The 12,222-nt window shown below is 44.4% G+C and overlaps 1 protein-coding gene across 1 annotated transcript; it reads right to left on the bottom strand.

The window, feature by feature from the left end:
• Positions 1-2,045: 2,045 nt before the first annotated feature.
• On the bottom strand, positions 2,046-6,180 carry LOC135982591 (uncharacterized). Its single transcript, XM_065589963.1, has 3 exons — positions 5,526-6,180; positions 4,441-4,633; positions 2,046-2,070 (listed from the first exon to the last, which is right to left on the bottom strand). The coding sequence occupies exons 1-3, from the start codon at positions 6,097-6,099 to the stop codon at positions 2,046-2,048; spliced, it is 792 nt and encodes a 263-aa protein (XP_065446035.1). The 5' UTR covers positions 6,100-6,180.
• Between the last annotated feature and the right edge of the window lie 6,042 nt (positions 6,181-12,222).

Raw genomic sequence — 12,222 nt, 5'->3', positions numbered from 1 at the left:
GTTTGAGAACTTTTTAAGACTGCAGAGCATAGACTTTTGCTCTCCCTGTTACTGTCTGTTTTAATAATAAATAAAAGATGCTCCTGAAGAAGCCTTCAAGACCATAGGAAGTGAAAAGCTCAGTTGCACTCTAGTTTGCAGCTAGGGGCAAATTTGATGGGAAAATATCTGAAACAGAACAACATAGACCAGGCTTTAGGCAGTAGCGATTGTCCCAGTGCAGAAGACATTGGGGAGCAAAGCTTAAATGATGGAAGTTCTATTAAGGAATTAGCAGATTTACCTGAAGATAAGGAATGGAAATGTGAGGAAAGTGATGGAGAATTGTCCAGATTTCCTGGCAGCATAAAGAAGAGTGATGATAAAGAAGAATGTGGCTCACAGATAAAAGATGTAATTTACAGTAAGATTTGTTGACGACAAGGATGGCTGTATCCAAGTAAAGGAACCATATATCTGTTTCCAGTCTGTGGATGACTCTTCTGGAAAAGGCCTAACAGAACTGTTTATGATTGTTTTGAATGAAAATAAAATAAAGCTTCAGGACTGGTGCAGCCAAGGCTACGACAACAGCACAGACATGAAGGGAAGAAACATTGGCATTCTGGCAAGGACCCTTGCATTGAATTCAAGAGCTTTCTTCATGCCTTGTGGCTGCCATTCCCTCAACCTGCTTGTGTCAGATGCAATGTCATCTTCTTTAGATTCAGTATATCTCTTTGAAGTACTGCAAAGGATATACGTCCTGTTTTCAGCATCAACTATCAGATGGAAGAGCCTCACAGACAATGTTACAGATCTGACCGTGAAACTGCTAAGTGACACTTGTGGAGAGAGCGGCATTAACAGTGTAAGGCCAGTGAGGTACCAAGTGACTGAGGTTTATGATGCCCTCATGGAATTGGTGCAGTTGAGTAAAGATGAGGCTGGAATCTGACACGGGGCACAAAGCCTGGTGAACCAGACTTCAAATTTCTGGTCTCAATTGTGGTTTGGCACAATATCCTCTTCTAAGTAAACATTATAAGCAAGGCATTACAAACTCAGTTGATGGACATTGCGACCACTACTACTTTGATTTTGTTATGGCCTACAGAGATAACAGATTTGAAGATGCCAACACTGCTGCCAAAGAAATGGCGGAAAACGTAGGAGTTGAGCCTGTCTTCAAGGAAACTCATATCCATTGGAAGAAGAGACAGTTTGGTTACGAGGACAGAGATGAGGTGATGGGAAACTTGGAAGAAAAATTCAAGAGGGAGTTTTTTGCTCACTCATTGACACTGACCGAGTGTCCATTGAAGAAAGGTTCGACAAGTGAAGCACACCAAAATACCTGGGAGGGTTTTGTATGACCTTGATAAGCTGCTGGCAGACAGGAAAACACTCCTGAACAATTGTACAGACCTTCATCCAATGCTGACGGATGGGGAATGTTCGGATGTCAATGAGCACTATGTTGAATTGGACAACATTCGTCATATTTTGCCACATGAGAAGCACGCGCCACTCCAAGTTCTCCAATTCATTCATGATGCAGACTAGAAGGACACTTTTCCTAATGTGTGGATAGCTTTGAGGAGTCTGCTGACGCTTCCAATCACAGTTATGAGTGGTAAGCACAGCTTTTCGAAACCCAGGGTCATTAAAACATATATTCGATCGTTGATGGCCGATGAGAGACTGACATCGCTTGCTATTTTATCTCTTAAAAATGCCATTGGCCAGTCTCTGGATCTCTCTGATGTTGTGCTTCAGATTGCGAGGGCAAAGGTGAGAAAAGTGACCTTTTGAACTAAAGAACTAGGGTTAACATTCTAAGCCTGTCACCTACTGTAACACTCTTTAACATTGGTTGGTGCACAGTTCCATTTCTTGATGTTAGTACATTTCAGTTATTCTTCAAATTAACAAGTTTCTATAAGCTTAGAGGAAATGAATTATTTTTTTTATTTGCTTATATATGTCATGAATAAATACAGATGTACTGATTCTAGAATGCACATTTATCGTCTTATATGACAGAGCTAAATCATGCGTACAAATCATGCATCAAAGTCATGAAATGGGCTACAAATGCAATAAAAATAAGGTATTCAAAAGTTTAACAAATGGAAGGCAGGGGGCACTGAAGACGCTCCTTGTCTGGGGTGCCATTTGGTCTAGGGATGGCCTTGATTGGGAGCTGTCTCTAAATTCACAGTCCCTCAACCATTAATGATTACAGCATTCACACTAAGCATGAACTTTTGCTGATGTAAATGGGAGCAGAATTTAGCCCATAATCTTAATCTTAGGGTATGTCTACACTACGAGAGTAGTTCGATTTTACTTAAATCGAATTTGCGGAACCGATATTACAAAGTCGAACGTGTGTATCCACACTAAGGACAGTAATTCGACTTTGCAAGCTTCCAGAGGGCTATGGCCACTCGCTTCTGGACAGTCAGGGCTGCTCGCATCCGGGTGTCCTTGCATTTCAGGGCAGGGGACAGCAACTCACATTAATGGGGCAAGCGTCGACATTGGAAGCGGTGCACGGTGCAGCTATCCCACAGTTCCCGCAGTCCCCACTACCCATTGGAAGCTTGCAACGCCAGACAGCTACCGGTCAGTCGCGAACCACTTTGCCCATTGGAAATCTACCATGGGGGTTGCTGTCATGCAAGTAGCCAATGCAATCGTTGAGCTACTGCTCTCAAAGGTAGTGACCCTGGGAAACATGCAGGTCATCATAGATGGCTTCGCCATGATGGGATTCCCAAACTGCAGTGGGGCTATAGATGGAACTCACATCCCTATCCTGGGACCAGACCACCAGGCCAGCCAGTACATTAACAGAAAGGGTTACTTTTCAATGGTGCTGCAAGCACTGGTGGACCATAGGGGACGTTTTACGAACATCAACATCGGATGGCCGGGCAAGGTTCAGGACGCTCGTGTTTTCAGGAACTCTGGTCTGTTTAGATGGCTGCAGGAAGGTATTTACTTCCCGGATCACAAAATAACTGTTGGGGATGTGGAGATGCCTATAGTGATCCTTGGGGACCCTGCCTACCCGCTAATGCCCTGGCTCATGAAGCCCTATACAGTCGCCCTGGACACTGAAAAAGAACTCTTCAACTACTGTCTGAGCAAGTGCAGAATGGTGGTGGAGTGTGCTTTTGGACGTCTCAAGGGGAGAGGGGGAAGCTTACTGACTCGCTCTGATCTCAGCGAAACCAATATCCCCATTGTTATTGCAGCTTGCTGTGTGCTCCACAATCTCTGTGAGAGCAAGGGGGAGACCTTTATGGCAGGGTGGGAGGTTGAGGCAAGTCGCCTGGCTGCTGATTACGCCCAGCCAGACAGCTGTGCGATTAGAAGAGCCCAGCGGGATGCGCTGTGCATCTGGGAGACTTTGAAAGCTAGGTTCCTCAGTGAGCAGGGTAACCTGTGACTATTAAGTTTGTTTAAAGAGAAGCTCAACCTGCCCCCATTTCTTTACCCACTTCAACCCGTTCCTCCCCTTCTAACACACGTTCAAAAATAAAATAAATGGAACTTTGTTAATTAACACCATTTTCTTTATTATGGATTTCGAGGTAAAGTGTTGAAACTGGGACGCAGACTGTGGTGGGAAGCGGGCGTAGTGATGGAAAGAATGCTTCTAAACTCGAGGAATGACAGGCTCCTGCTCCTAGAGCGGTCCGCAGTGATGGACTGGTTGTTTCAATGGAGCCTGCCACCCCCCTTTTCAGGACTCTCTGTGTGGGGGCTATGTGACTTTGGGGGGGGAGGACGGTTACAGATCCCCTGCTGCGTGGCTCTGTGATCCAGGCTAAGGACTGCTGCATAAGATCTCTAACCGCCCTCCCCCTCCACAAAGTCACATAGCCCCCCCCACACACAGAACATGAAAACCACCTCCCAGACTGACCAGGGTGCCTAGTGACTGCAATGTGTGTGTGACCTTCTGCTGAACCTGTCCCCGTGTCTGTACCCTGGTAAAGGTGACTGTCCTCTCCAATTACCAACCCCCTTCCCCCCCTTCAAACACACTCTCCTCTAAAAGAACATGACGGAAATAGTAATTAACAGAAACGTATTTTTTATTAGCAACTCCACAGTTAGGGGATGAAACTGGGACGGGGGCTTGGGTGAGGCGGGAAGGAAAGGACTTATCAAATTTTTGGGAATGAGAGCCTTCTGGTACTTGAGCAGTCTGCAGGGGTGGAGTGACAGTTTTTACGGCCCCTGCCGCCCCTCCTTCTTGGGACTTTGGGTGAGGGGGGTATGGGACTTTGTGGCAGGGAAGGGCGGTTAGAGATAGACTGCAGCGGGGCTCTATCCTCCTGCCTCCGGTCCTGCAGAACATCCACAAGGCGCCAGAGCATGTCCGTTTGCTCCCTCATTAGTGCAAGCAGCGTTTGAGTCGCCTGCTGGTCTTTCTGCCACCACCTCTCCTCCCGTTCGCTGTGTGATCGCTGGTATTGCGACATGTTCTCCCTCCACTGAGTCTGCTGGGCCACCTCGGCTCGGGAGCAGCCCATAAGTTCTGAGAACATGTCGTCCCATGTCCTTTTCTTTCTCCGCCTAATCTGCACCAGCCTCTGGGAGGGGGATGCCGGGGTAGGTCGGGAGACATTCGCAGCTGTGGGATGGGAAAAAGGGAGTGAATTCCTCACAAAGATACATTTTTGTGAACAATGAACATAGTCTTTCTCTGTGAAGAAGACCATGCACAGCACCTATCACATGTGCACTCAGGACAAGGTTGAATATTCGGCCTTCGCGTTCAGTGCCTGAGATCAGACAAGCGGGGCAGGACAGCGGAATTCGGGTAGCAGGCTGATATGGTAAGCCGTAGACTTTTGGCTGCTTAAAACTTAATTTATAGCAGTGCCCTCCTTTCACGTTCAAAGCAATGCTCCTAGCGTTGGCCAATTCCTGCTGCCGGCAATCCGGCAAGCATGAACTCTGCCCCTGTCCCACCCCCTCGTGGCTGTCCCCGGGAAAGATCCCTGTATGCTGCCCCTCTCTCGCCTCCACCGCGTGGCTGTAAACCACCGGTTACAGTTATGTAAAGGAACAGGCAAGCAGTCCCAATACTAACATTCCCCTAATTCAAAACAGGTCACCACGAGCGACATCACTCTGATGAGGATTTCTGACACAGAGAAAGACCGCATGCTGCGTGAAAGCCAGCAAAAACCAGGACCGTATGCTGCCATGCTCTGCGAGGCAATGATCCCAGAGTACTTGATGATAGCCTGGCGTGGAAAAGTTTCCTACTACGGAGGACGCAATAAGGCTGCTCTCCCCAGGAACCTCATGCAAAGGCTTTCCAATACCTCCAGGAGAGCTTCGTGGAGATGTCCCATGAGGATTTCAGCTCTATCCCCAGACATATAGACCTTATTTTCCAGTAGCTGCACTGGCAAGGACTAAAAAGTAGAGCGCCTAGGGCAAACTAATCATGAAAAACCCATTGTTAATATTCCTGTTCTGTTCAAAATAAATGTTTACGTGTTTCAAACACTTACCGACTGATCCTTCCCCTGATTCAGGGTCCGGGTTAACGCCTGGGGAGGGTTGGTAGGGGATCTCCGTGAGGGTGATGAAGAGATCCTGGCTGTCGGGGAAATCAGCGTTGTAAGCGCTGTCGACTGTCTCGTCCTCCTCATCTCCTTCCTCATCTTCCTCTTCCACTAACATCTCCGAGGAAGCGGCCGTTGACAATTTCCCATCCTCAGAGTCCACGGTCAGTGGTGGGGTAGTGGTGGCCGCGCACTTAGAATAGAATGCAGTGCCTCGTAGAAACGGCATGTCTGGGGCTGGGATCCGGAGCGTCCATTTGACTCTGGTCTTCTGGTACCCTTGTCTCAGCTCCTTGATTTTCACGCGGCACTGCATTGCATCCCGGCTGTATCCTCTCTCCGTCATGGCTTTGGAGATCTTCTCGTAGATCTTCGCATTCCATTTTTTCAATCGCAGCTCTGAAAGCACGGACTCATCACCCCACACAGCGATCAGATCCAAGACTTCCCGATCAGTCCATGCTGGGGCCCTCTTTCTATTCAGCGATTGCATGGTCACCTCTGCTGGAGAGCTCTGCATCTTTGCCAGTGCTGCTGAGCTCGCCACAATGTCCAAACAGGAAATGAGATTCAAACTGGCCAGACAGGAAAAGGAATTCAAATTTTCTCGGGGCTTTTCCTGTGTGGCTGGTCAGAGCATCCGAGCTCGGACTGCTGTCCAGAGCATCAACAGAATGGTGCACTGTGGGATAGCTCCCGGAGCTATTAGCATCAAATTCCATCCACACCTACCCTTATTCGACATGGCCACGTCGAATTTAGCGCTACTCCCGTCGTCGGGGAGGAGTACAGAAATCGAATTAAAGAGACCTCTATTTCCAACTAAATAGCTTCGTTGTGTGGACGGGTGCAGGGTTAATTCGATTTAACGCTGCTAAATTCGACATAACCTCCTAGGGTAGACCAGGCCTTAGAGCATCTCTCAATCCATCACTGGTCCAAATCCATCCACTGATCCTTTTGAGTTTCACTCATTCCTGCTGAAAATCACTGGCAGAGCATGTCTAGCTGACACGTAAATGGACATTCCTGAGATTCAGGACAACATGAGGGGAAACTGAAGCCAGCAAACCCATCAATGATAATGATAAAGAAATAAGGATATTATTGAAACCATTAAAAGGCAATCATGAGATGGTTCATAACCTAAACATAAAATAACACATTATTATTGGATTAGTTATTGACTTATTGACATGTTAATTGTTGATATGTCAGTATTTGTTTATTAAATGTAACTTTAATATTTAAGTCCTGAGCTGTAGAAAAGCAGAAAATGTACATTTGAAAAAGAAACTTCCATATTATTCCTCCAGGCTGATAAAATTGAGCAAACTTTTACCTACAGTAAATCAAAGATTTGAACAGTAAAAAGATTAGGAAAACAAACATTGTTCCCATAGCATTTCATTGAAAATGTTGTATTTTCTTATGCAGCCAAAACATATGGCTCAAAAGAAGAGTTTGGGAACTTAAAATTCATAACTCTTCTGGACACTAAAAGCCATGGATTTAACAGAGACACTGGTTTTATCGCTCATTACAACAATTTGTAACACACCCTGCTTCCCGCTACCTTCCTGTGTCTTCTGACTTCAGAGGTGTTAATTGCTCACTTCGTTTTAAGTAGTATCCTACAACACATCTGAAACCGTTATGCTTAACAATCTGAACCACCTTGTATTTAGCTTGAACACTCTGGTTATGTTCCCCACACCTGAGGAAGAACTCTCTGAAGCCCAAAAGTGTGTCCCTTCCGCCACCGAAGTTTATTCAGTTAAAGATATTACCTCACCCACTTTATCTCTCTTTACTGTATTCCCAATAAGTACTTATGAAACAAAAATCACCCGAGAAGTTTGTTAAATATTATACTTTGTGAAAAAGCCCCATAACATTTTGGAATTTATCCTCATTAAAGTTCTCCCATCCCTGATATTTTATTTTCCTCTTCAGCCAGATGCAGAGGAATCAGAGCAGTTCTGCTATGGGAGAGAGCAGGGCTTCATTCAAGGAAGCAGTAATCACTATATGCCACAGCATTTTGTTCTCTTCCGCTTGTCTGGGTTGAATTGCACCTGTTTCTGTTAGACTCTGGGAAAGTCAACAGTCACACCAGATATGTCAAATGAGACAGATATAAGCTGAATGTCATCATCAAACTGAACACACTTCTGCTCTTGCTAATTACTCACTAGTAAGATGTATTTCATTCTGTCACTAGATGAAAACAACACAAATTCACATCATGGAACAGCTCTGGTGTTTGGAACTCTGAGGATTGTGCAACAGTCACAGCATAAGCTTGCAAAAGCTCTGCCTGTCTCAATTGATTCTCAGAATGAGTGTCATGGATCAGGGCCTGCAGCAGTTAGTCTCCTGGCAGCCCAGCAAGCACAGCTGACCTGCATCAGGCTATCTGATTGACTATACCACCTGACTGGTCAGGAAGGGCAGCTGGTTGGCTTTTAGCCCAGCAGCAGATCAGCAGCTCTCTCCCTGTTCATTGTGTTCATATATGCAGCTACAATCCTCACTGTGCATGGTGATTCTTGCCTTGTTCCTATCCTGCTCCAGCCCTGCTCCTAATTCTGTTCCTTCTTGTTGCCAGCCTTGCTCCTGTTCAGTCTTTACTACTTCAGCTTGCTCCTGGTTCCAGCTTTCTTTCCCTGACTCTGGTTCTTGTCTCCAGCTATGATGATTGGCATGGCTACTGGTTCCCAATCCCAGTTCTGATCCTTGAATTGGCTGTTAGTTCCAGGTCACAGCTCTGAAACCTGGTGTGGCTACTGGTTCCCGACTCTGGCACTGACCTTTGGATTAGATCTGCTTCCAGGCTCCTGTGTCAACCACTAGGCCTGACTGCCCACAGCCCAGTCTCTAACATAGAGTCTGCCACTGTCATCCGATTTCACCACTAACAGATCTCCTGAGGATGAAGACCAAGAAGAGGATATTAGGAATTACTGTTTCAATAGGTGAGGACATCATATCATCGCAAAGTTCTATCAGGCCCTCAGTAGAGTGATCAGTTGGCAAGGCAGCATTCTGGTCTCCTGTAGCACCCCTTGGAACTCACGAGATTCTATTAACCAGCCAGAGGAGATTATGAAAATAGGACCTTTTTTCCCAGAGGAGAGGGTGTGTGCCAACCTCAAACTGGAGGAATAAATGGTTGGTTCATACAAGGGCATAATCTTCACCTCTTCCTCATATCCTAGTCCAAAACAAAACCCATGGTTTGGTCAACAGTTTGATCTGAATTAGATGTTACCGGGGGATGGGGGGGATGAGAAGGGGCAGGGGGGAAACAAGTATGGTTGTCCTGGTAACCATAAGGGTTTTTTAAAGCCAACCCATAGTAATTTTTATCTGCATGAACACTGTGGTCACCAAGAACAACCAGTCTTAGCTCCTTCAGTGCCACCGAGAGGAATTGATTTTGATCTAAACATCACAAAAGATGCCTGTCCTAGGCTGTAGATATGTTACAATTCATAGCAATACAAACAACAACAAAACAAAGCATCAGTAAATCCCATCCAACAAAAAGCAATGAGTCAGGAAGACAACATAGAAAAATGTCCCCTTCTACCTATCACGTTCCCAAACAGAACCTCATACTTCAGCCCTCCCCAAAGGCATGTTATGAAAGATGCGCTTTGCAGAATGCTCTGAAGATCAACAAATGCAGTCTCCTTTGAACCAAGGAGGGGGAGTTAACTCCAAATTTGAGAGGTCCTCACAGAGTAGCCTCTGGCATTAGTTCCCATTATAAACCAAGGGTGCCTGATTTGAGCATCTCCATCACTTAAACTGCTGCATTAGCACCTGGAGATTCTTCAGGCAGCTAAGCTTCAAACCATTTATTTGGTTAAAATTATAGAAATGCTAAAATGGTTGCCTACTCAAACGCTCTAGGCATCCTTGATATAACTTAAAAATACATTCTAAGTGCAGCAATTTGAGATAGTGCACCACAAATCCCCCTCCAAATAGATTTGAAGTGTAGCCCCATTCCCAGTCTAATTTTGAGATATCAAAGGCAGGGATTTAGAAGAGTGAATTACTCATCTGAAAGAAAAGGTCACAGCCTCCGGATTCAGAAAGACATGAAACTGGGAAAGTTACTATTCTACATCTATCTGGTTGTCTAAAATCAGCTGGGAATCTAGCCAGCCCCTCAAGTTGCAAACTTTAATAACAAATGATTGACATAATCCCTCAATCAGATGGGCCAAAATAATTTCAGCCAAATCCTTTAGTTGCTTCCTGCAACTCAACATAATCACCTCAGTTTTATCTGGACTGAATATTATCCATGCTCTGATCTCACTATGAAAGTCAGTCTCTCTCTCTCTCTCACTCACTCACTCTCTCTCTCTCTCTCTCTCTCACACACACACACACACACACACACACAGTATCCCAGGGTACTATCGTCCAGAATTAAAAACAGCACACATATTTATCAACATATCTCCATTTCATTCTTGCCAGGATATTTCTTACCAGGAATTTAGAATACCTGTTTAAATGGTTTGTCCACATGTACAACAGATGAGGGAAGCTGAAGGGAAAAAGATAAAAAATGTCAGAAAAATTATTAATTAATTACAGGGTGATGGGAGAGTATTTAATAGAGAATTAGCTATGTTGCTGACTGAGAATTTTTTGAAAGAAATTAAAGTTATCATCCTATAGATTTAAGAATTAAGATTTAAGCCTCTCCCTGGACCCCAGCCCAAAACACTTGACTGAAACATCTTAAATTGGATAGGTTTTGCACATTCAAATTCTTTGGATAAAGTGAAAAAGCAGAAATCTTTTCGAGCTCAGTGTTGGTCTTAAGTTTGCTGCAGTAGGAGTTCTAGTTTTAAGTCTGATCTTTTAGGTCTTAACACTGACAAACACTAGTTTCTTTAATTGCGGAGGTTCTGTATTCATGAAGAAAATGTTCTGCTGGCTTACGAAAATGTGCCTTGTGTTTACCCTTTATAAGCTGGCATTTCTGAGCTTTCAATGACATGACTTCCCTTCACAAAGGAAGAGGAATGCTGAAGTGTTGTTTGGAGCCTCTTCCAAGTGTATTAAAAAATGCATATATTCTTTAGAGAAAATAGACAGGAATCCAGTACCTCTGTTTATATTCAGCGCTGACAAAGTTAACCAATAAAGGAAACATTTGGCTTCAGTTTTCTCTGTGCGCTGCTGCTTTATCTGTCCTCCTTTTTCTGAGTTTGATATTTGGGAAAATACATTTTTATTTCTTAGTTTCTTTAACTGTAAAAAATTTTTATTTATTTTCTTAAAGTAGACCAGCAATGGCATGTCCATGCTTTGTTATTATTGTTGTGGGGGAATGGGATAAAAAAACCTTCTTAGGGGAAGGACCATAGCTGTCTACCATTAACTGTGGAGATATGTGGACAAATCTGGATGGCACAAGAGAGTGAAAAAATGGTTCCAGAGGAAGGAATGGAGCTGGGAGGAGGTTGGGATTGGTCTGTGTAAACAGTGCAATGTTGGTGGGAGAGCTTCTCCCGCCGACATAGCTACTGCCTTTGAGGAGGTGGATTAACTACCTACTCCAATGCGGAAGCTCTCTCCTGTTGTCTTAGAGTGTCTTCATTAAAGTTGTACAGTGTCACAGCTGCATTGGTGCAGCTGCGCTGATGCAGTGGTTTAAGCGTAGACTTGCTCTGAAAGCTTTTGTGTCTACTGGCCAAAGAAGCTATGGCTGTAAACTAATTAACTGCTGAACTTTGTACATTCTTTGTAAATAAAGAAAACTGCATCAAAGAAAATACCAGAATCCATCGATTTCTGCATCCCCAGTGCCCTTAAATTGACTAGCCACTTGTGTCAAAAGGGGCAACACTGGAAATACTGCCCTGAACAACTGTTCTATTTCTTTTCTCCAAAACACAACGCGACTTGAAAGAAAAGCCTATCTTCTTCTGAGGCAGCTTATCTACACAGATGTCTAGTTGATGAAACATTTACAGCACCAACAATTTCTGGTAGCTAGAAATATAGTATATTCACTAAATCAGAATGAATATCTGGTAATGCCTTGAGAATTAAATTTTTCATCCTTACCTGTTCATCATAATTCTATTTTGCAAGCCAAATCGGTTGTGTCCTGCAGTCATAATAAGAACATAACCAAAATGGTTTTGCTCTATGGATGATTCATGAGCTTAATCTATCTTTAAATTCAATTTGTGCATGATAAATGATATGAAATATACATTGATCTAGGATTAACCTTTACATTCTTGTTATTTTCTACTAGACTAAAATGAAAGTGGAAGGAAAACATTTACTGTGGTCACAGCCTTCCACAAGACAAAGACATATCTCAAAAAACATGACATTGCATGTGACCCTATGTGACAGGGTGTTCTACTCACCTCTTGGCAGCACTTCCACCTGGCCATTCTGGGGATTAGCTCTGTGAGGCAGAAGCCCCTTCTCTTCTCTCTTTGTCTGCAGCCCCCCTCTCGCTCCAGGAGCTGCCGTGGCTTCTTCGTGACTCAGCCCTCCAGCCAGGTCACCAAATGGGTTCCCTTTCTGGGGTAGTTTTTGAAGTTTCTTTTGTCCAAGTGGTGTTGTGCAGTCCTCACACCCACTGCCATGA

Source organism: Chrysemys picta, chromosome 3 (assembly GCF_011386835.1).
Source record: "Chrysemys picta bellii isolate R12L10 chromosome 3, ASM1138683v2, whole genome shotgun sequence".
Taxonomy (NCBI): Eukaryota; Metazoa; Chordata; order Testudines; family Emydidae; genus Chrysemys; species Chrysemys picta.
The sequence above is the reverse complement of the archived record's forward strand: the minus strand, read 5'-3'. Positions and strand labels throughout refer to the sequence as shown.